This window comes from Carcharodon carcharias, chromosome 13 (assembly GCF_017639515.1).
Source record: "Carcharodon carcharias isolate sCarCar2 chromosome 13, sCarCar2.pri, whole genome shotgun sequence".
NCBI classification, from domain to species: domain Eukaryota; kingdom Metazoa; phylum Chordata; class Chondrichthyes; order Lamniformes; family Lamnidae; genus Carcharodon; species Carcharodon carcharias.
Window position 1 is genome coordinate 104,497,533 of NC_054479.1, and position 25,295 is coordinate 104,522,827.

At 40.3% G+C, this 25,295-nt stretch overlaps 1 protein-coding gene and 1 long non-coding RNA gene across 10 annotated transcripts in view; both read right to left on the bottom strand.

The window, feature by feature from the left end:
• The window catches only part of LOC121285980, a 35,144-nt gene extending 12,550 nt beyond the window's left edge, over positions 1-22,594 (bottom strand). Inside the window, exon 1 of the long non-coding RNA XR_005944863.1 lies at positions 22,465-22,594. This is a non-coding gene — a long non-coding RNA (uncharacterized LOC121285980). The remainder of the gene's footprint in view (positions 1-22,464) is intronic.
• anks1b (ankyrin repeat and sterile alpha motif domain containing 1B) overlaps positions 1-25,295 on the bottom strand; it is an 865,501-nt gene that overhangs the window by 805,206 nt on the left and 35,000 nt on the right. Inside the window, exon 1 of one of the 9 annotated variants that reach the window (XM_041202976.1) lies at positions 25,192-25,288. The exons of the other annotated variants lie outside the window; for them this stretch is intronic. Within the exon in view, the coding sequence (XP_041058910.1) occupies positions 25,192-25,193 (2 nt within the window). The 5' untranslated portion in view covers positions 25,194-25,288. Of the gene's footprint in view, positions 1-25,191; positions 25,289-25,295 lie in introns of those variants that run through there. 9 annotated transcript variants of the gene reach the window in all.

Sequence of the window (25,295 nt, forward strand, 5' to 3'; positions counted from 1 at the left end):
AACTTCTAAGCGCAAATGAACACAACCAAGTTTATGCAAACTGCCTTCATTATTTAATCTTTTAAGCCCTGGTATCATTCTGGTGAATCTGCACTGTAGCCCCCTCCAAAAAGAAAATAGCTTTACTAGAGTTTGGGGAATATGGTATTCCTGATGGGGTCTTCTCAATGTTCTACACAACCGAAGTATCACTTCCTCACTTTTGTATTCTAGCCCCTAAGGGCAAATTTCACTAGCCTGATTACTTTTTGTAACTGGGTATTAGTTTTTAGTGATCTGTGCACTTGGACATCCAAAGCCTTTCACTCCTCCAAAGCAGCAAATCTCTCAATGGTAAGAAAATTGGATTTGAAACACAAATTGGCCTATGTGGACGACTCAAATTAATTTTCAACTATCAATTTTTGTCGGAGTTGGTTCACTGAGTTGATCTATATGCCTGCGTAACTTGCTGCTCCCATCTCCATGAGTTACCGTTCCTGCTAACTTCCTGTCATAGGAACCCTTGGATACACAAACTCTCCATTAATCCAAGTCATTGATATACTGTACAAGGTGAAAACCTGAGGTTCCAGTACAGATCCCTCGGAAGCAACACACGCTGTACCCCACTGATCTGTTGTTGGGTAATTACTGTGAAATTTCTCATTTTTAGCTAGCCCTTTCTTTTCCTACTCGTATCTAAAAAGGATGCTGCACAAAATGAAAGTGCGTGCTAGGACGAAGCGCAAGAATAATTAATAAAATAGCATTGTTTCTGGGTAGTCAAAATGCTGTAACTCCAGTGCACTGGAATATTTGCCAATTTTTTGAATTGCACTCACAGATAACGTTCAAACTCAAACTTTTACCAATGAGTGAGCTTTGTCTAACTCGGAGAGTGATCTCCAGGTGGAAGGATGCTCAATTAACCATCTTGCAGGCTGGCAAGGTAATCATGATTGTGTCCATGGATGTACCTTCTAGGTGAGACACAACATATCAGAATCAGTGGAAGATATTATGGATTCAGAGAGAGGGGTGAAAAAAAATAAGCTCCCTATTACAGAATTAATATGATACAACTGTATATTTTTCTGTTAAATGAATTAAAAAAAGCATTAACACAGTGTACTGGATCACTATCACATTACTGATCTGCACACTTGCATAGATATCATCAATGCCACCCTCTGACCAGTCCCTTGGTAAATACACCACAAATGGGACAGTGAATGATCATTCCCTGAACTTTTACCTTCTTTCCAGAAACACCCTAAACAAACCTACTCAAATTGAGAGTCTAAAGAAAACCAAGAGTGTAAGCTTACCATGCAGGAACCATCATGATAGTGAATGCACACAATCTTATACATAGACAATAAGAAACATTTGCTTTCAAAATGAGGAAACTTTATCTCCAAATCTTAAATGCTGCCCAGGTTGTGTTACATCTTCCATGATGTGGAAATCATTGAATTTTTTTGTATTGTGGACTGGGACGGCAAATTTGCTCCACTGAAAGTACAAAATTTTATGACACTGCCAAATTTGATTTGATAAATACATAATGTGACCAACTGTCAAAAAAATCAATGACTTTTCCACTACTTGTGAATGTAATTTATCCAAGTGATTTTCTGTGTCTCCTTATCTCATATCCTAGTTTTGACCTTAACAACCAACTATACTGCCTCAATTTGATCTAGAGAGCTAAACATTCCAGACCAGTAGCTTTATGTCAACTGCAAGAGATCTATTTGCAATAACCAGTTAGTCAGCAAATCTGACTCCATTATACAAAGATACCTAAACTTATTAAAAGCAAACTTATGCAGTGACAAATTAAACCACTGGGAAACAAAGATTATTTTATATATACCTTTTCAAAGATAAAGGAAGAATGATAAATATTGATAGAAATCACTTTCTACGGTTCACAGCTGATGCATGTAAAACTCCACAAAGTTGGCAGAATGAAGCCGGAGAGTGCCAAGACATTGATTTGGATAAAGCCATAACTTTAGATATTCAAGCACAAATTCAGATTATTCTGTATGGTTGAATTTTACATCCACATTTCTTGGGAATAAAGACAGTTATCTAATTCAAAAAGTTACCATATTTGACAAAAAACTGTGATATACTATGCCACATGCAACAAGGCATTTAACACATACAGATCCAGGAGAGCATTACACTTTTCTGATCTGAAATCTGATTGCCTAATATCAAAAAGATAAAAAGTTGCAAAAATAGAATCGTGATCTCAAACAACCAACTTGTATAATGAAGTAGACAAATGCAGCAGCCAATTGCACACAGAAAAGTTACAACGGGCAAGTGAGATGAATGACCAGTTAATTATTTTGTTTTGAGTGTTGACAATTGGGGAAAGAATGTTGGCCAGAACATCAGAAGAACTCAGTGTCCTTCTAAATTCGTGATTTGGAATCTTTGACATCCATCTGAACATGCAGAGATTTCAATCTGAGCAATGGCACTTTCAACAATGCACAAGTTCCTCAGAATCACACTGCAGTGTCAGCCTGAAGTTGAATCAATACTGCTACCAAATTAGCTGAACTAACGCTCTAACCTGTTATCAACTTAATTGAAACATTGATATGCAAATTGTACTGAGGAATCTTACATACTTTTAAATGCATTTTGAACATAAAAAGCTAATAACTTTCATATTCCATCAGCGTGGCTTCCTAGTGGCTATAAAAGAATTGCATCACTTGGCATGGTCCTGAGCCAAAAAGACAAAGGAGGGCAGGTTTGATTGATGATCTGGTTTAGGCGGCAATCATTAAAGTAAACAAAAACAGAATTACCTGGAAAAACTCAGCAGGTCTGGCAGCATTGGCAGAGAAGAAAAGAGTTGACGTTTCAAGTCCTCATGACCCTTCGACAGAACTCAAGTTCTGTCGAAGCGTCATGAGGACTCGAAACGTCAACTCTTTTCTTCTCCGCCGATGCTGCCAGACCTGCTGAGTTTTTCCAGGTAATTCTGTTTTTGTTTTGGATTTCCAGCATCCGCAGTTTTTTTGTTTTTATAAAAGTAAAGTACATTGCCTCAAGCACCAGGGTGTTGATTCCAAAGGTGGAAGGGAGAGGCAAAGAAGAAATTCAGCTCAGCGTCTGCTCCTAGTTGCTATCCAGTGAGTCACCCTTCTCTGAAAAAAGGGTGCAATGCGAAACCCACAGATGAAGGATCCACAGACGCACTCTGTTGAAGCTTACACATGAAGAATCATCACCTGGACAAGGTATTGGAGGTGCCGATGAAACTGTACCTAAACATGAGTCAGTGCTTTCAGGAGAGAAGATAAATATGTAAAAGTCTCCAAATAAGTTTCATTATGAAGTGTGTCAATGCGACTAAGGTGATCAAAGGGTACATTAAGAATGCCACACAGCACATTTACCCCCAACTCCTTGATTTTAATTTGCTCTTGTAATTTTCTTAGTTATCTATATTACTCAAGTATTTATAATTTGTACATCACATGCTTTATTTCAGGACAAAATTCAATACATTTTTATGCCCATTTCATATAAAACAAAGGTAAAATTGCAGTGCTCAAGTTAAAACAAGATGCAATAGGAGAGCTTACTAGCTAATCTTGGTTTGTGGTACAGAACTGAGAAAAGCTATAAGATTGTTTTATCCCCTCCCCTATGGTGAGTTTGGAGGCAGGGAATGCATCTAATCAGGCGGGTTGGCTACAGGTAGGGACCCTACCACCTTCCTGCATCCGCCCCGATTAAGTCCACGACAGGAAGGCTTGCAACATCCTTCTCACCCTGCCACCAAATGACGCCACTAAAGGGAAATTAATGCCCAATTATAGATCCCTTCTTGCCAGCACTGGCATTAACCTAGCAGTGGGCGGGCTTGTCACCACATGGGGAGCAAGACAAGCAGGCCTGAGCAGGTTGCTTGTGGTCTCCCTGTGGTGGGATGTGGGGGGAGGGGTGGGGCAGGGTGGTTGTCACTCATTCAAAAAGCTACTCAACTGGCTGATTAAGGGATCTGGCATCTAGGAGGGGATGGGGCTGAGAGCCATCTCTCTGCCCTTGCTGTTGATCCCCTACAATCCCTCTCCCGTGAAACCCCTCCCACCATCACTCACCTCTGGCCTGGGTCACTCCTCGATCCTGGGCCTCTGGCCAGTGATGCTGCTGACCTTTGATTGGCCAGAAGCTCTCAGCAGGCAGACCTTCCACCCACTGGGTCCTGATCCCATGGAGGGTTCACTGGCAACCCCTCAAATTGCTTGAATGGCATGCAATTTCGTTGGATCTTCTCAGTGGCGACAGGATGGGTCTCTCGACAGCTCTCCTGCCGGTGGCCGAGACCCCAATCGCCTCCATAAAACTATCCCCATGATGTGAAGTCATTATTGAGCTATCAGTACAATATTCATATTATGGATACATGCACAGAATTCAGCCTATTTCCACTTCTAAACACAACCTGACTCCAACCCTGCATCAGCTCATCTGCTGCTGAAACCCTCACCCATTCCTTTGTGACTTCTAGACTTGACAGTACCAATGCACTTCAGCTGGCTTCCCATATTCCACCTTCCATAAACCCAAGGTTATCCAAGGCTTTGTGCCCCTGTCCTTACACACATTAAGTCCTGTTCACCCTTTGCCTATGCTCGCTGACCTACATTAGCTCCTGGTCAAGCAACACCTAGATTTAAAGTTCTGTTTTCTCAAATCCCTCCATGGCCTCAGTCTCCCTATCACTGTAACCTCCTCCAGCCCTACTTTATCATGCTGCTTAAAACCTGTCTCTTTGACCAAGATTTTGGTCATCTGCACTAATATCTCATGACTCAGATGTCGCATTTTGTTTTATAATGCTCCTGTGAAGTGCCTTGGGACATTTTATTACATTAAAGGGAGTATAGAAATACAATATGTTGTTTTGTAAGGAGATGGTTATGAGGCAATATAAAAAAAACTTAATACCAGCAGACACTAAAAGGCCACCAGAATATGGAAAATAAAAAGATTTCACTATTATAGCTGGGGTGCTTCTATGTTTGGGTCATATTGTTAAGCCAGTGTAGACTGAACAAGGTGGTGTTTGATGTTGGAACAAGGACAGTGAGCATAAAATACAACTCCTAATTTTTCAGCAGATGTATTTTTAATTTTCCAGATGCTACTACATTTGGGACCTATTATTTGAAGCAACAGCCTCAGAAAGAGCCTTCCTTCACACAGCATAAAAAGTAACATGTATTCTGTGTCATTTTAGAATCATCTACAATCACCAAAGCACTGCCCAGCAATGATTCTGCTTGGCACGTGAAATTACAGGCAGCTTACAAGTTTATTCATATTTCTGTACCTTTGCAGTTTACCACAAATAATGCATATCTTTTCTGCAACTGGCAGTACAAAGTATAATGACCATTGCTTGAAGCTGTTGTACACCAAAAAGTAAAGTTTAGGCTTGAATCAAGTCAATGGCACAGTGGTGAAAACCCTTGAAATTCCCACTAGATCCCACATTTGTGAACACAAATGCTGCTATTTCCATTTAACATCTGTCCAAAAGCTTCTTGCCTGACTTTTCTAACTCATTAGAGACAGTCTTATTTTTGCCTTTGTAGCTAAATTGGGAAAGCAATATTTTCAGATGGAAGGCATTGAAACACTTTTCTGATTTACATCTCAAAATATCATTCTTCTCCAGGAAATTCACTTGTCTCCTGCTCCACTAATTTCATGTATGGGTCATTTTGTAAGTCACCTCACAAGACAACCATCATTGTGTGCAGTTTTATAGGCATCTAACCACTGCCACTGACAGCGAAGCAGAGATCATTCAGGGACAGAAGCAGCTGTATTTTTTGCACATAAATCTCCCAAGGATAGTAATTACAGAGGCCAGTGTTTATCACAAGAGGGCTACGCATTACTCAGCTGAAAAGCTGAAGCCGAGAAACCCTCTGACAACTGCTGAAACAAATTTACAGTTTGTGAAAAGAGTCCGAAAAATTATTTTGTAACCATGTTACTTTAGACATTTTTAATACATGCAAAAATCAAATATTTAATGGGCTAAGCAGAAATGTGATGATTTAGCTTTCGTAATAACTGCTGCAGTGTCTAATGCCTAATGTCAAATGAAGTTGAAATTAATCTGCTGTTGCAGCTGCCTTTACATCTCAGATCAATTCATTTTTTTCCCCAGTTAGATAGCTACAGGATGGCCTGCATGTTTCCTGATGCATCACAGTTTAAGGCCTGAATCAAGCATAATACTAGTTCCATATGATCCAATAATGGACAGGAGAGCTCAGATCAATGAACAACGTTTTGGTTCTGTATTTATGTAAATACACAAGTTATTAATTGTACTTTACATTAATATTTTGCATTTATAAATTGTTGTAAGTCAGAGTTACTTATAAACTGCAGTGTTGCAACTTTGGCTAATGCAATAATACTAATAAATTTAAAAATATTTCTCTTTCAAAAAATCCCCCCACTATTAGTGGCTAGTAACTAAAAGACTTGCTGATTGTACATTACTCCTTTACTTGGCCATACCAAGTGCTACTTGAATGACAGCGTTTATAGGCTCTCCCTATTTCGTTTACACAAAAGACATGGATTTACAGCTCCTATTCTTCATTTCCTCATTATCTGCAATTACTTCTTTCTCCAATTTGTCATCATGAGCAAATAGATAAATGATTTTCAATTGATGACCCAAAACAAATGTTAATGCCTTATGACCTATTTGCACCTGGAGCACTGATCCAGAGATTTCTGCTGGTCACCTCCTTCAATTATGGTTCAGCGCAAAGTATTTCAGCCATTTGTTTCCTCTAATTCCACCAATTTCTAATCTATTTCACATCTTCCGATTCTATGCAGCAGGGTCAAAATCTCTAGTGAAGTCCAAATAAACCCAATTCCTTTGGGTTCATCTTATCCAACTGATATATTCGTTCTTCTATGAAAGCCAATAAAATTTTTCAGACATTAACTCCCTCCAAAAGCTTCCTGCTTATGACATATTTGCTCTGAGCTCAATGCTATCCCTTGGTGGCAGCAACCTGAAGAACAAAATGAATTTCCATATGTATGATGATAGTACACATCTTACCTTTACATCATCTTTTGAAAGCCTCTGCAGAGCATCACAATTCCATATCCTAGTCTTTGCCAAAACTCATTAGCTTTCTGTGTTTCCAGGGGTCAACTTCAAGGTTTTTGACACGGCATTCAAAATCCTCTTTCCACCCCATCTTATTGGTCTCTTTCAAACTCAAGGCCTCCCCACATACTTTTCCCTTTGAACAAAATCTACTGCCTGCCCCTCTCCACTTGTTCACTATTGACAATTGTTCCTTCAAGCACCATGCTTAAGCCTCTATAAACTTCATCCCACCATCTTGAAGAGCAGCAGAGCTTTCCCCAATGTGCTAGGCAATATTTATCCCTCAACCAACATCACTAAAAGATTAAAAAATACCTGGAAAAACTCAGCAGGTCTGGCAGCATTGGCAGAGAAGAGTACAGTTGACGTTTCGAGTCCTCATGACCCTTCAACAGAACTAAGTAAAAATAGCAGAGGGGTGAAATATAAGCTGGTTTGGGGGTGGGGGGTGATTGTTGGGACAAGCAAGCAGTGATAGGACGAGATAACCAAAAGATGTCACAGACAAAAGAACAAAGAGATGTTGAAGGTGGTGATATTATCTAAAAGAATGTGCTAATTAAGAGGACAAGCAAGGTACAGATAGCTCTAGTGGGGTGGGGTGAAATAAGACTAAAAGGGCATAAAAGGTATAGATTTAAAAATAATGGAAATAGGTGGGAAAAAAAACCTATATAAATTATTGGAAAAAACAACAAAGGAGGGGGAAGAAACGGAAAGGGGGTGGGGATGGAGTAGGGTGTTCAGGATCTAAAATTGTTGAACTCAATATTCAGTCCGGAAGGCTGTAAAGTGCCTAGTTGGAAGATGAGGTACTGTTCCTCCAGCTTGTGTTGAGCTTCACTGGAACAATGCAGCAAGCCAAGGACAGACATGTGAGCATGAGAGCAGGGTAGAATGTTAAAATGGCAAGCGACAGGGAGGTCTGGGTGATGCTTACAGACAGACCAAAGGTGTTCTGCAAAGTGGTCACCCAGTCTGCATTTGATCTCTCCAATGTAGAGGAAACCGCATTGAGAGCAACGAATGCAGTAGACTAAGTTGAAGGAAGTGCAAGTGAAATGCTGCTTCACTTGAAAGATTATCACTAAAAGATTATCTGGCCATTATCACATGACTGTTTGTGGGTCCTTGCTGAACACCAATCGGCTGCCACATTTCCAACAGAGCAATGACTACGCTTCAGGAGTAGTAATTGGCTGAAAAATGCTTTGGGATGACCTGAGGTTATGAAAGGTGCTGTACAAAGGAAAGTCCTAATTTTTGTGCTCATTTTTTAATCACTTTAATATGCTTTTGGGTAAAGGAGGGAAGATGAGCAAAAAAAAGTGCTTTAAGTATTAAATTGAGAAGGGTGCCATAAGCACATCTACAACTTGTTTGGTGGAAACAGCAAAAATGATGCAAATTGTGTCAAAACATGCTGCCTGTAATAACCAAACGGCACTGCATGTTGCTCTTGGCACTTTTACAAAAACAGTGCCATTTTAAAATGCAGAACAATGCAGGTCCAATGCAAACCAAAACAATTCACAAAAACACCCCCAAGTGCAAAACTTAACAAATTGCACACTATGCAAAAAGCACCCTAAATCCTTATTATTAAATACGTTATTTGTGCTATTCCTATCTAGCTTTCAAAACCTTGCTCAAAGGCTGCAACAATTGTTCTCAACATGGGATAGTGCTGTACAACATTAACATATTCTTTCCACATCAAACTAGAACAGGTGAACTGTGTGTGTGTGTGAAATGCAAGGTACAAAATAATGGGGAAAAAGAACTGCAGACAGCAAAAGATTTATATTGTAATGGCTGCTTTCCAAATAATTAGTAGGTGCTTGGCAACAGCAGAGACAGTAATTCCCAGTAAAACTGGTAGGGAAATTCTTGAATGTATTTATTTACAAGTAGTGATTGCTTATTAGATTCTCTCCTGTCAGCACTAATACGACACATGCTTCCATAAATACCAGCAACCCTGCTGCACCTCTAAAAGTGATCTTCCTTTACCTTTGATGCAAGGTATTGAACGATTGCAAGGAATGAAAGAGGCATCAGAATTGAGTCCAATTGGGTTTTCACCTGATGTATTAATCACAAGTTAGTCATCAGGTGCAGAACCCTCTTTTTTCCCCTTCATTAAGCCCTGCCTGCAGTGCAATGATCAACATCCTGTACGTGGCCTGCAATTAAGAATTCAGACATGGTCTGGAACTGAGTTTGAAAAAAATCTTGGCCTGTATGATTCAGTACAACACTGGATGGTACTGGAGAATTAAGTGAGAAAGAAGCAATAGTTACTTACCATTAGTGCTACATCTTCGTAAAACTAAAATACCTGATTTCTCAGTGAAATCCTCCCTTTCTGTTAGGGGAGCCTAATACAGCCTTTCTCATCTCCACTCACAGTAAAATGATACAGACTCACATCAAAACTCAGTAACTACAATAGTTAAGATTAAAATTTGCCTGGAGATAATAGACATTGAAACACTGCACATAACCAAAAAAAAGTGTACGTTTCACACTCAGCATTTATGCTCTCATTTTATGAACTTGTCCAAAACATTAAAACCTTACAACCATGCTGCAGACTCAATTATCACAAGACCTGCAAATCTACTATCTCTTTACTTTTCACGTGGGAATCCAAAATGTCTTGTTAGTTAGAAAGATTTGATGTCCTGAATTCTTTAACTATTTCTGATTAATGCTTTATCATTCAATGACTGTATTTCATCTCTGCCATGTATTGTGACCATGAAGTAGCACCTGCATTAAATCTGCAAGCAACAAACATAAATTCATAAATCGTCTCTCTAGTTATCATCCCACCAAGTGAAGTACATGAAAACTGCAAATGCAAAATCAATTACCAGCCAAGCTATAAAAATCAGCAGCACAGAAATGTAGAGAGAGTTCTTTCTGTAGGCTAACAGAACATCTGAAGAGAGTTATAAATCATTAGCTGCACTTAAATCAATATTCAGCACAGTATTTGCGACTAGAGTTACAGCTCAACATCAACCTCACCACCACCTGAGTTTCAAAGATATTGCTGCTCCTCACAAATACTGAGTATACTGGGTTAGTTCACCCACTGGAAAAGACGCATTAAAAAAAACGCTGATGGTCATGTTCCCAATGTTTTGTCATAACTGGTAGCATTATAAAAAAAATGATTAGTTTTCTTGTCCAAATAAAGTTATCAAGCAGAAGTTCTCATTCGTTATGCTGTATTCCTAATAGGCCACACAAAATTAAAAGTTATAGCCTCCATTTGCCAATGATAAAAAAAATCAAGGCTTTCGCTTTGGTATTGTTTTTGAGTCACGCCTGCAAAATACACCTTTTCTTACTCAAGATAATAGACAATGTGTTAACTATAAATAAGGTTAAGTACATACTGGTGGAGGGTATATAAGACGACACTTGTAGTGCTTTTCTGAGTAAATCTAAAACTGAGTAAAGATCGACTCTAGTCTCCTTCACCAACTTTTATTTTTATTATTCATTTGTGGGATGTGGGTGTTGTTGGCAAGGCCAACATTTATTGCCATCCCTAATTGCCCTTGTTTGGAGGGCATTTTTAAGAGTCACCACATTGGCGGTCAGGAGTTTAACAAAGTGACCTGTTCTCAGGTCTCTTCTTTCTCGAGTCAACAGTCAAAACATACACAAAGCAGCTTCCAAGGACCCAATTAAGATTGTAACCTCTGCATGTGTGAAATCAGTGGTGGAAATCTCCATCCTATTGTATGAAACACAGAAGCTCATCCAGCAAAAAAAGATAAAGTTGGAAATTAAATTGGTGTCAGCATTACACAATTCCACAATTTGAAAACTGCATACCATAGACATGAAGTTGGCAAGAGGCTTGTTTTTCATTCGTTATGGCTGCTTTAAGACCTGGAAAAAAAATCTTCAAAGACAAATGGCTTGATCTCCTCCAAATTGTGAGCAGGGCCAATCCTTATAACACAGCACTTGCTGTGAAAACATTTTAAGCCTCACAGGAGAACTCAGGCTTTAAGCAGCTTTGGACCAAAGGCCCTTAAAATTGTCAAATGGAACCATTAAACCTGAGCAATAGTATGAGAAAGGTAAAGCGCTTTGATGAAGCCAACACTGGTTGGACATATTCTGGGAGGTTTTGTCATATGACCTCTGACCTCCAACTGATCTGCCCCCACGCCCCTGCCATCAGTCACTCAGCATGTCCATCTTCACAATGCACTGGCATACTTACCAATTTGAATGCAATCAAATCTTGTTAGCCAATTATATGATTCTTGACCATCAGCCAAATAGCCATTTTGCCCTATTTTCAATGATTTTATAATTGATAAATAAAGAAAAGCTTTTAAAAAATATTCATGTAACTTTTCTCCTTTATTGTTAGCAGAATATCTCTGGGAGATTGATGCTGCATTCCTGGAAAAACCAGGGCAATCTGGGAAGGATGGCAACCAGAAGGTGCTCTGACACTAAATTCATCAATTGTTCATCAAGTCCCAATCTTTCTTCTGAAACAAAAATAAAAAAAATTACCTCTTATTGTATTTCAAGATTTGGTATAAGTAGTCAACCAGCTTCAGATGCAAAAAGATATGTTATTAGAAAAAGTTAGAGGAGAATTGCTTAGAGAAATGATGTTGAGGGAAGTTGGTTCAAATCAAGCCAGGCTGAAGGAAGATGCACACAGACTTTTGGCTAAGGATAAATTGATAAAGATACATAAACTGATTGATTCAGAGTAAACTTAAAGGAAAAGCACTCAGTTCAGTTCAGAGAGAGGCCCAAGAGTACTGCAAATCATAATTCAAGAACAGTTGAGAAGAAACAATGAACCAAGAATGGATGTTGATCATTGAGGGTTCAAGGACCCAGTCTAGTCCAGATACCATTCAGACCAGAGAGATGGAGTCAGATCACAGCAGGAAAGAAATCTACTTTAACCCAACACATGACCACTTCCACAGCAATGAAGCTGTAACCATTTTTACAAATAAAAAATTTAAAGAGAGAGAGCACACAATTGCCATCAGTTAATCTGAACGTTACAAGAGACTCTCTGATGTTATAGTACTGACATAGTCATCTTCCTAGGGTGTGTCAAAAATTCAGCCATGAGCTGTTCATGATGTATCAACCACTTAAAATAAAACGTCAAGAGTATTATAGACTCTCAGCATTAGGTGGTTTAGTTCAATATAGGATAACTTATAGCCCAGCTGCAGAATAACTATTTTGATGATTACATTATAGGGTATTTTTCTGACTATGCTGTCAACAGAATGCATATCAGAACTTCTACTGAGTGTTGGACATAATTTTCTGAACTTTTACTTCAAAGTTAATACTTTTCACAGTTGTCATATTAAACTGAACCCAACTAATTTAACGATGATAACCATGCTTCCTTTGCCTGCTTAAAGTTAGGAAAGTTGAAACAGGGTTAGAGATACAATTTGGTGTTGTCATTAATCCCTTAATCATTAGTAAGCAATAAACGGATTTCAACCAATGCAGTACTTTATTCATGCAATTGATAGAATCCACTGGGTTGGTGGTTGTGGGGGCAACGTGATAAGATTTGAACACTGCATCACATGTTAGACCCTAGATTGCAAGACTAATTCTGATATCTCTCACACTAGCTGCAGACATTGAAACAGCAATATATGCTTGACTGTTTAGACATTTTACATCTGACTCACCATTCAAATAGGTTAAAAGGCATGAAGGCCCAGTCCTTTTTAGGGAAGAATTAAACTTACCACAGAAAGTTAGAGCTTGTTCTTTTCAGTCCAAGCACCCTTTTTAACAGCTTGGTAAGTCCATTACCTGCAAACAACTTCTCTGGCACTGAAAGTGTGGAATCAAAAGACCACAAAATAGTAGTAGGATTAGGCCATTCAGCCCCTCAAGCTTGCTCCACCATTTAATAAGATCATTGTTGATCTCATTGTGGTCTCAAATCTACTTTCTTGCCTGCACCCCACCTCCCTCCAGCCTATAACCCTAGACCCCCTTGTCAATTAAAAATCTGTCCAACTCAGGCTTGAATTTATTCAATGATGCAGCCTTCACTGCTAGCTGGGGAGGAGAATTCCAAACACTAACCTTCTGAGAAAATAAATTCCTCCTTTTCTCTATCTTAAATAAGGGGTCTCCCGTTTATTATTACTCTCATTCCATCAGTATTTAATTGTTGGAGACGCAACAAAATATTTTTTTTTTACTGTTTGACTTTTATCCAGTTCACACTGGCCCCAGATGTCCTGGCCCTGCACTATTTGGATCTCCAACTTCTGGTAACATCCAGTGCAAAAGCTCATGGAAAGTTTATGGGCAAGTGCAAGTCAAGTATCCTCTGTTCACATTAAGTTCTGACCCCAGCTTTTAAAAGCTTCCACTTTCATAATATCTTTCATTTCCACCACCATCCTCACCAACACCCCCAGCACCCCCCCACCTCCCACCTTAGCCCATCTACTGCTAAAACACTCATTCAAGCTTCTGTCACTTTCAGAATCAAATATTTAACTGTTCTCCTGGCTCACCTCACATCCCCTATGCTCTGTATTACCTCATCTGAAACTCTTACCTATGTTCTATCTTGCAGCAGGTCTTGCTTGCTCTTCACTCCTCTGCTTGCTGCATTAGTTCCTTAATGCCCCATATTTTACATTTTCATCATGCCTTCTGCCTCCATGGCCTCATCAATCATGATCTTGGCCAGCTCCAGAACCCATATTTACCATGAACTCTCCATTCCTCCTTTGTCTCTTGTGCATTCCTCACTCCCTTTTCCCCACCATTGCTAATCAAGTCTTTAGCTGTGAGTGCTCTGCTCCAGGATTCCCATCCTACACCATTCTGTTCCTCCACCACCCTCTCTTCCTCAAGACCCTTATTAAAAGCATTTCTTTGACGAAGTTTCTGCTCAACCCTCCCAATATGTTCCTTTGACTTGGTGTCTATTTTCGCCTGATGATGCCCGTATGAAAAGGCCTCAGGACATTTTGCAATGGTAAAAGGCACTACATATTGTTCTCATTGTTGTAAGTTGGTAATTAATTAAAGAAAAGAAAGCAAAGGAGTACAGGCAGAGGGCAGGGTTATAAGAAAGCTTTGTCAGACTATTGGCACAGATGCAATGGATTGAATAGTCTATGTTGTACAACTTTGAGATTCTTGGATGCTGCGATAATTTATATCACAATGACAGTATTTACAGATTACAAGCAATGAGTTATTAGTTTAGTCAAAGCACAAAATATACTTTAATTCCAACAATATATAGCATCTACACGTGCCTACAGCTCTTTAAATTTATGAAGTTACACCATTCCATTTACTGAAAATAACAGAAGACATACCACCATCAAAAGATAACAGATTACACAACTCTAATGACATACATACTTCCCAGCTCAATTCCTTGGGATTAATTTATCAGGGTGGCCAATAACAAAGAAAACACCAGGGTTTATGTGGAGACTGCCCAGTTTTTCCACGCACCAGACAATTAAGTTACAAATCACATGGGCTAAGATACATTGCCCACACAGCAATTAGCAGGAGATTTGCATGAGGTCTTTACACCAGGCCAATCTAAAAAAACTTACAAAGGGTAATTTTTAAGATCCACCTCAATTTGATTCAGTTGTATTCAGTAAGTGCAACAAAGTCTTAGTTCAAGCAGAAATAGAGTTATGAGCTACAATCATAACCATTCCATGATTTTCTTTGCTTTATGTTGCCTTTAAGATGGCAGCATGCCATCACCAGAAGGAAAGTGTGTCACATGATCTAATCTCAGTTTCACTTTGGCCTGTGAGCAGAACACAGGACACACAGCTATGCCGCTGATGTCTTCAAGTTTTCTACCTTTGTATATATGTTATGTGCCTAGATAAATAAATGAACCCACAATGTGTTTATCTAATCCCTTATGAGTGATTGTTGCCTTTATAGCATTATAAAAGCATGATGTGGTGTTCAGTGGTGGTAAAACAGCATGGCAGCAAGATTAAGTTCAGGCACAACATGGCAAACAGCCTTAGGACATGTTATATGGCATGAGGCAACCCTAGACATTTTTGTCAGACCATAATGAGTTCGTAACGTCAGAGTACATTGAAAGTGCAGTGTGGTGACTGCACAGAAAAGCTTTCAAGACACAGGGATGAGATAGTGCTCAAATAAAGAGCCGGTAAACAGGTGGATCCCCCGTGATAAAAGTGCAATGCATAGACTGCCAGTTCCGTGAGTGGAACAGCGCATCAAGAGGACCAGCACCGGGTTAGCGCAGTCTGGACCAGGGTGTGGGCTGGATCGATGATGAGCGAGGGAGTGTCAAACTAAAAAAAGAGATTTGCTGAACAATAAAACAAGGAGAAAGGAAAACTTCCCCAGTTTGAATTAGAATGCAGCTGCCCTACCATCCAAATGCAAAACGTTTAAAAACGTACAGAACTATGGTTCCTTCATTCCGGTATTTCTGAACCAGACAGGCAAGCCGTAAAAATTTGCCTAGCAATTGGGAATGAAGGTCTATGCAGACTGAACACATTAGGATTAACAGGAGAGCTAAAGGATCCCCTACAGAATCAGGTTAAATTTCCATATTCAGCGACTAGAGTTCATGTCATTTCAACAACAGCCTACAGCATTCATATACCACTTCGCCAGCAGATGCAGAGAAAAGGGTACATACTGTGTTTTTTCAAACACACAGTTAGCACACACAATTGTTGAGTAGATCTGCTAGACAAGCCCAAGGTATTCAGCATCGAACAGCTACTCAAGGATGGACCCAAGTACAAAGTGATCCTCGTTCGTCAATGAAGTGTACAGGTCCCAAGCTTGACATACTCACTAGAACACCCAAACCTAGCAAGGCATGTGGAAGGTGTGGCCTTCTGCATGCACCAAGGAAATGCCCAGCTTTCCAGCAACTCCGCAAGGCATGTGGCAGAAAGGGCCATTGGCAGCAGCAGTGCACTAGAGCAAAGGCTGATGCACCTACAAAGAGCTGCGCACTGATCCATACAGACCGTACACAATGGGAACCTTCAAGCATTAACAATGACCATCTGGCATCCCTTAAGAAACATATACATGAGATGACTGACAAACCAGAAAATAATGATGATGTGCATGATGAGAGTGAACGGTGAACGCAGGTTTCACACCATCAAACTCGTGGAAAACAGACACCATCACACCTTCTAAAGTGTTTGCCAAAATTAGAATAATCTCTGCCTTAAAAAAGTTGGTAACTACTCATTATTGGCCAAGACTGACTTGGGGCAAGTGCCAAAACATGCTACCACTGCAAATTCTGAAGACATATATGCACAGACATGGAAGGCCATGGTTCATTAATTCTATGTGCAGGATCTATAGTCCTGGAGTGCAAGTACAATCAATCCTCCTGGGCGTCACGGATGTTCTATGTCATGGAGACTAAAGGCCCGGTCATTGCATGTCTACCAGCATGCCATGACCTCGCACTAGTGACAATCCACGATCAGTCAAACCTCATCACAAATCAACCTCAAAATACTCCTATCACCTCAGTTCACAACCTAACATCAAAATATCCACAACGTTTTGACAAAATTGGCAGCTTCAAGGGAGCTGCAACATTACATTTGCAGGAGAGTACAAGTCCAGCAATTGAAATTAACATTTTGCACAATGTAAATGCCAGTAGCTACAAGAAGAAACTGCAAATGATTCTGCACACACCTGTGGAAAACCATCATGGAAGGATGGCCTGATTCAATTTAGCATGTCGACCAACACCCAAGAGCATACTGGCCTTACGAGGATGAGCTAGGCATTTCCTGGGGAGTCATTTTTAAAAGCAGGCAGGTCATCACACTGGAATCTTTGCTACCTGATATTCTTCAACAACTTCATCACTCACATTGGCATGAGTCAGACGAGAAGACTCTCAGATGGGACAGTCTATTGGCCGGTTATGAACAATGACTGAAGTCATTGTCAAGAAGCGGGAGGTATGTAAAGAGCATATGCCAAGTCAGCACAAAGAACCACTGATTCCACATGAAGTTCCGAACCATGCTTGGTCCAAAATCACTTCTGACCTCTCATATCCATGCACTGACTTCATAGTCATTGTCAACAACTTTACCAAGTACCCCATCATTCTACAATTGCACAATATGTCAAGCAGAACCGTCACACGTGCTTTAAATGCAATTTCCAGTCTATTTGGTGTGATAGAGAGATCATTACGGATAATGGTCCACAATTTATTGGTAAGCCATTTCAGGATATGAGAGAAGTGGAATATTGATCACATTATTTCTTCTCCTCATTACCCTAGATCTAACAGCCTAGCTGAATGAATAATTCGCAAGGTGAAATCCCAATTCTCAAACGTAGACAGACCAAGCAAGACCTACACATTGCAATGTTCCACCTGAGAGCAACAGCCGAGTGCAACTATTCCATCACTGGCAAAGCTCATGTTTGGCTGACCAATTTACCTCTCTTACCCATTCTACTCTTGCAGAAACCAGACAGCAACTTTTAAAACTGCAAGAGAAGGTGACCAATGTGCACAGTGAAAACGCGGGTACAGAATTGCTAAGTTTACAGTTGGAACAAGTTTGCACCCAGGATCCCAGAGAATGTATGTGGCAACCATCTGAATAACAAGGATTTGTTCTGAACCAAGACCTACGAAGAAGTCATTGCACAAACGTGTAACTGGGGGCAAATCAGATCCATTCCAGCTCCTCAAACACCATACAGTCCCATTGCGTCTAGGATAAGAACCCAAATACAACCAGGAGCAACATCCAAAATTGACAATCCTACAGATCACTGAGCAATTAAATAAAACTCCAAAGTTACCATTACAAGATCTGAATGTACCAGCAGATTAGCTCTACGCTTTAGAGACTCAGGTTCATCAGTTGTATATACTTATGTAATGGTAACTGAACATGATCATGTATTGTAAATGGTTATACTTTTTTGGAAGGGGTGGGGAGAAGCATCTTTCAAAAGAAAAGGGGATATTGTAATATGCCTTTAAGGGATAGCAGCATCACTAGAAGGGAAATGCCATGTGATCCAGTCTCAGTTGCACTTTGGCCCGTGAGCAGAACATAGCGCACATAGCTCTGCTGCTGACTTCAAATTTTCTACCTTTGTGTGAATGCTCCCATGTGCCTAGTCTAAATGATTGAACCAACAATGTGTTCACCCAATGCCTTGAGTGATTGGTGCCTTTATTATAGAAACATGACAGGTTACAGCACAGAAGGAGGCCATTCAGCCCTTAGGGCCCATGCCAGCACTGTACAACAGCAACTCAACTGGTCCCATTTCAGCACTCTTTCCCTGTAGCTCTGCAAGTATTTTCCTCTTCAGTTAATTATCCAATTCTCTTTTGAAAACCATGATTGGCCATACACTCAGGCAATGATTTCCAGATCCTAACCACTTGTCAAATAAAAAAGGTCTTTTCTCATATTGCTTCTGTTTCATTTGCTATCAGTGTCCTCTGGTTCTTGGGTTTTCTGCCATTAGAAATAGTTTCTCACTATCTGCTCTGTCCAGGCCTCTCTTGGTTTTGAAAACCTCCATCTCCTCTCAGCCTTCTCTTCTCTGAAGAGAAGAAACCCAGCTTCTCCAACCTATCCACATAACTGAAGTCTCTCATTCCCCCAGAAAAATTTTTGTAAATATTTTCCGCGCACCTTCCGATGCCTTCACATCCTTCCTGAAGTGTGATGCCCGGAATTGGACAATGCACCAGCTGAGGCAGAAACAGTATTTGAAAAGTTTCACCAAGACCTCAGCTCCTAACCTCAGACGGCCCGCTTACACCTGCTACCCAAAATACACAAACAGGACTGTCCCAGCAGACCGATTGGGTCAGTCTGTTCCTGCCCCACGGAACTTATTTCTCGCTATCTTGACTCCATTCTCTCTCCCCTCGTTCAGTCCCTTCCCACCTACATCCATGATTCCTCTGACACCCTACATCATATCAACAATTTCCAGTTCCCTGGCCCCAACCGCCTCCTCTTCACCATGGTCATCCAATCCCTCTACACCTCCATCCCCCACCGGGATGGTCTGAGGGCTCTCTGCTTCTTTCTCGAACAGAGGCCTGAACAATCCCCATCCACCACTACTCTCCTCCGTCTGGCTGAACTTGTTCTCACACTGAACAATTTCTCCTTCAACTCCTCTCACTTCCTCCAATTAAAAGGTGTGGCTATGGGTACCCGCATGGGCCTCAGCTATGCCTGTCTCTTTATGGGGTATGTGGAACATTTCTTGTTCCAGTCCTACTCAGGCTCCCTTCCACAACTCTTTCTCTAGTACATCGATGATTACTTCGGTGCTGCTTCATGCTCTCGTCTGGACCTGGAAAAATTTATTAATTTTGCTTCCAATTTCCAACCCTCCATCATTTTCACATGGTCTATCTCTGACACTTCCTTGACCTCTCTGTCTCAATTTCTGGTGATAGACTGTCCACCAATATCCATTACAAGCCTACTGACTCCCACAGCTACCTCGACTACAGCTCCTCACACCCCGCTTCCTGTAAGGACTCCATCCCATTCTCTCAGTTCCTTCGCCTCTGTCGCATCTGTTCTGATGATGCCACTTTCAAAAACAGTTCCTCTGACATGTCCTTCTTCTTTAACCAAGGTTTTCCACCCACGGTAGTTGACAGGGCCCTCAACCGTGTCTGGCCCATCTCCCACGCATCTGCCCTCACACCTTCTTCACCCTCCCAGAAACATGATAAGTGAGGACAAGGGGGACCCTATCACCCCATCAGCCTCCACATTCAAAGGATCATCCTCCGCCATTTCCGCCAACTCCAGCATGATGCCACCACCAAACACATCTTCCCTTCACCGCCCCCCGGTGACATTCCGTAGGGATTGTTCCCTCCGTGACACCCTGGTCCACTCCTCTATCAGCCCCTACATCTCAACCCCCTCCCACGGCACCTTCCCATGCAACCGCAGAAGTTGCAACACCTGCCCCTTTACTTCACTTCTCCTCACCGTCCAAGGGCCAAAACACTCATTTCAAGTGACGTAGTATTTCACCTGTACTTCCCTCAACTTAGTCTACTGCATTCATTACTCCCAATGCGATTTCCTCTACATTGGAGAGACCAAACACAGACTGGGTGACTGCTTTGCAGAATACCTTTGGTCTGCCTGCAAGCATTACCCAGACCTCCCTGTCGCTTGCCATTTCAACACTCGACCCTGCTCTCATGCCCACGTCAGTCTTTGGCTTGCTGCATTGTTCCATTGAAACTCAACGCAAACTGGAGGAACAGCACCTCATCTTCCAACTCGGCACTTTACAGCCTTTCGGACTGAATATTGAGTTCAACAATTTTAGATCATGACCTCTCTCCTCCATCCCCACCCACTTTCTGATTTTTCCCCCTTTTTCTTTTTTTCCAATAATTTATATAGATTTTTCTTTTCCCACCTATTTCCATTATTTTTTAATGTATTTCCATCCATTATTTTATCTCTACCTTTTAGTCTTTTTCAATTCCTTCACCCCACCCCACCCCCACTAGGGCTATCTGTACCTTGCTCGTCTTGCTTTCTACCCATAATTAGCACATTCCTTTAGATAATATCACCAGCTTCAACACCTCTTTGTCCTTTTGTCTGTGACATCTTTTGGTTGTCTCCACCTATCACTGGCCCTCTATCCAGCTCTCTTGTCCCAACCCCCTCCCCCTTAAATCAGCTTATATTTCACCCATTTTCTATTTTTCCTTAGTTCTGTTGAAGAATCATGTGGACTCGAAGCATTAACTGTGCTCCCTTCCACAGATGCTGCCAGACCTGCTGAGTTTTTCCATGTATTTTTGTTTTTACCAAGACCTCCTTGCTTTTATACGGTATGCCTCTCTATTCATAGACCAGGATCCCATATGCCTTCTTAACCGCTTTCTCAGCCTGCCCTCCCACCTTCAATGATTTATGCACATATACCACCGGCTTCCTTTGCTCTTGCACCCCGTTTAGAATTGTATCCTTTATTTTATATTGCCTCTCCTTGTTCTTCCAACCACAGTGGATCATTTCACACTTCTCTGCATTAAATTTCATCTACCACAAGTCTGTCCATTCCACCAGCAGCCTACCTATGTCCTCTTAAAGTCCAAATCCATCCTCCTCATATTTCACAATACTTCAAAGTTTGGTGTCATTTGCAAATTTTAACATTGTGCCTTGCACACCCAAGTCTAGGTCATTGATATAGATCGAGAAAAGTAGAGTTCTTAATACCAGTTCCTGGGGAAACATTGCTATACACCTTTGTTCAGTCCAGAAAACAAACCGTTCATCACTACTGTTTCTTGCCACTCAGCCAACTTTATATCCATGCTGCTTCTATTCCCGTCCTTCTATGGGCTTTGGCTTTGCTGACAAACTTGTTATGTGGCATTTTAGATGCCTTTTGGAAATCCTTGTACCTCTTGTACATCAAACCTCTCTGGTATGTCATCAAAAAGCTCAGTCAAGTGAGACAAGCAGTTTGCCTTTAACAAATCAATGCAGACTTTTCTAAATTAATCCACATTTGCCCAAGTGACTGTTATTTGTAGCAAAGGAAATTTTGAAGCAAAATTATGAGGTTTATAGGATAGTTATGTTTTGGCTCTGTGTCTTTAAGTTAGGGTAAAAAAGAGGAATGAAAGGGGTCATGGGACCTGTCCTGAACTATGCCCAACAAGCTTGGTTGTTAATGGTTAAAGGGGAGCCCAGGTTGTTTTACTGGGAAGGTGCTGCAAGATGTCATGTGGACAATGACAAGGGCATCTGCGACCACTGTGGGTAAACTTAGTCTCCAAGTCTCAAAAAGAGGTGCTAGGAGTATCAAATTTTCTAAATGGTTATACTTTAAAATATATTTAATTCCAAGATAGAATGGAGTTGTTAGTTGAGAAGATAATTAAGCAGCATTTCTAACTGCATACAAATCCCATACGATTCATGTTGCTATGGAGATGGGCTTCAATGGGGGAACAGACCATTGTAAGGATCACCTTACAGGGTTTTCTTAAGATATCCTTGAACCTCACAGATGGGCAGGTCTGCAAGAAGCAGGGAGCACAAAGGGAGCACCAGTCTTTGTGGTTCACCACATGGAATGCAGGCGGGGACACATGCTCAGATTTTAGAGATCAAGATCATCAGGATTTAATTGAGGCTGGAATAGTCACCCACCTTTGGCTAGAGAGAAAGGAATTTCCAGGGTAACCATCACCATCATTTAAGTCAGTTCAGGATTAGATGTTATCCGCTGGAAAAAAAGGAAGCACGCCCTCGGAAGCCAAGAATCACTTTGGACTGGTTTCTGGAGAATAAAGTGCCCACTAAGTGGCAGTGTTAAGTATAAACATAACGTAGGATTTTTGGACATGCGAACAATTAAAATGAGGGAAGTTTTTTTTGGTAGTTTAAAATTTCCTACAAAAATGTTTAGACAATGTGCTTTTAATCCATTTGTTACATCAGAAAGTCTTAAAACTAGAAATCTTGTCATGTGATCCTTTCAGTCAGTCCATGGAAGTTCAAATTTCTTTTTAAAAATCAGTCTCAATGGGGGTCATAACACATTTCTAAAAGCCTTCACACCACCAAGGTTAAACTGACTAATCTGTAGGGACTGGGCTTATCCCTCCACCCCTTTTTGAACAAGGGTATTTACATTTGCTGTTCTCCAGAACCCTGGCACCACACCAGTATCTACGGAGGTTTGGTGGATTATGGTCAGTGCTTTCACAATCCCCACCTTTACTTCCTTCAATATTCTCAGATGTATCTCTTCCAATCCTGCTCACTTACCAGCTTTAAGTAATGCGGCCGAGGTATTCAAAATTGATGTTATATCAATTTTGTCCTCCACAATAATTCAAATTTTGAAAGTGACTGTTATACAACTCTAATTAATGCAGTATTTTACATTTTGCCTAATTTCTCCATCCTTTGATTCCTCCACACCAAACATCTTTCACTGACAGAGCAGCAAATGGTACAATGTTTGCTACCGTATTTATCAATCTAACTAGTGCTGATTAAATGCACATATTTTATTAAACAGAAAGACTTCAAGTAAATGGAGGCTTGGCTTTTAAAGAAGATTTTAATGATAACCCTGCATTCAAAAGCAGCTCAACTTTGCAGTGTGTTGCTGATACATGTGCTGACTTTGGATATTTGAGGTATTTTTCCTTTTGTTACCTGGATTTCTATCTTTAAGCAAAATAAGCCATAAATTCAAGCTTAGTAAACTGCAACAAGAACCCAATGAAGCGCTTAAAATGATTAAAATATAAAAACATTCAGATCAGAACTAATCAAACAGGTAACATATCACAGTCATCATTTAAATTAAAACTACGCCTCAGAGAAAAAATGTGTTGCCAGAAATAACCTACTAGTACATTGCTTTTTATTTATTCTTTCATGGTTTGTGGGCACTGCTCATCCCTAATTGCCCTTGAGAAGATGGTGGCAAACCATTGCAGTCAATGTGGTGTAGGTACACCCACACAGTGTTGTTAGGGAGGATTTTGACCCAGCAACAGTGAAGGAACAGCGATATATTTCCAAGTCAGGATCGTGCATGGCTTGCAGGGGAACTTGCAGATGGTGATGTTCCCATACAATCTGCTGCCTTTGTCCTTCTAAGTGGTATGGGTTACATTTGTCAATTTTAGACATGAGTAAACACTGTACAGAATTTCCAAATACAACTTGGTTCAATTAGCAGCACTCTTGCCCCTGCGGAACACGGAGTTCAAATCCCACAACAGGGATTGAGCATATGTGCAGTACCGAGTGAATGCTGCATTTTCAGAGGAGCTGTCTTTATGAGGACTTGTTAAACCAAGGCCCTATCAGCCTGTGGAGATGGGCATAAAAGATTGGGAGAAATTCTTCTGGCATCATGGCCAACATTGCTCTTTCAAACAATACACCAAAGACATGAACGTGGTGTTCATCTCATTTGCAACTAGCTGCCATGCTTGGCTACACAATAACAGTGACTGCACTTCAAAAAGTAATTCACTGGCCATGAAGCACTTTTGAGATGTCCCGAGGACATGGTCATATGCTATATAAATACAAGGTTTTTATTCATAGTTTTCCTTTTGTAGTTAAAAACTGTGGGAATTAAAAGGTCATTTTTGACAAGGTTTTGAAAAATAATAAGTTAGCTGAGTAAAAAAAATTAACAAATAAATAAGCAAGCAATGGGCTATATTTTGTTATGTCTACCAGATTCTTTACAGAAGCTATAAATTTATGGCTCAAAATTAAACACTTTACCAAGTATTATAGCAGCATTCGATACCAAATGCATACAAGCTAACTGTGGGAACACAATCTTAATCTGCCTGCATTACAATATGTTTTCTAAAGATTAATGGAATAAGCCAAATGCCAGTCCAACAATTTCATATTTAACTTGCCATGTCACATTTCAGCAACCTTGTGTCTATAATTTTATATTACACATTACAAAACAACTTCACATTTTTCTTTGGAAATAATTTGTCTGACTCAAATGCCAGATTCCCAAGAGCAAAAATCACACCTTTATAGTTAGAAATGGGTCAATCGGCAAAAATAAAACCAAATGTGAAGTTCAAATAAAGGAGAATTAATCAATAACAGTTACCAACAAAATATGAAAACAAAATTGTTCTTTTGCTAAATCCTCTCAGGTGTCATCTTAAAATCTCAAATCACTAAGAAAACTATTTTCTCAGAAACTAAAACTATAGTTATAGATATAAATACATATAAGTTACACCACAGAAACAGGCCATTCGGCCCAACTAATGTTGGCATTTATTCCACATACAAGCAAATATCCCTAATTTAAAATAACATAATAGATATATAAAAAGGTACAAATTTTGCAAAGGTAATGATAAAACTTACATAGGCAGCAGAATTTCCTGAGTTTAATATCTATGAATGTTTTCCACTGCAGACCTCTGCCTGCCTGAGAAGCTAAGGATTCTGCCGCAGCTGAGAGAGAACTA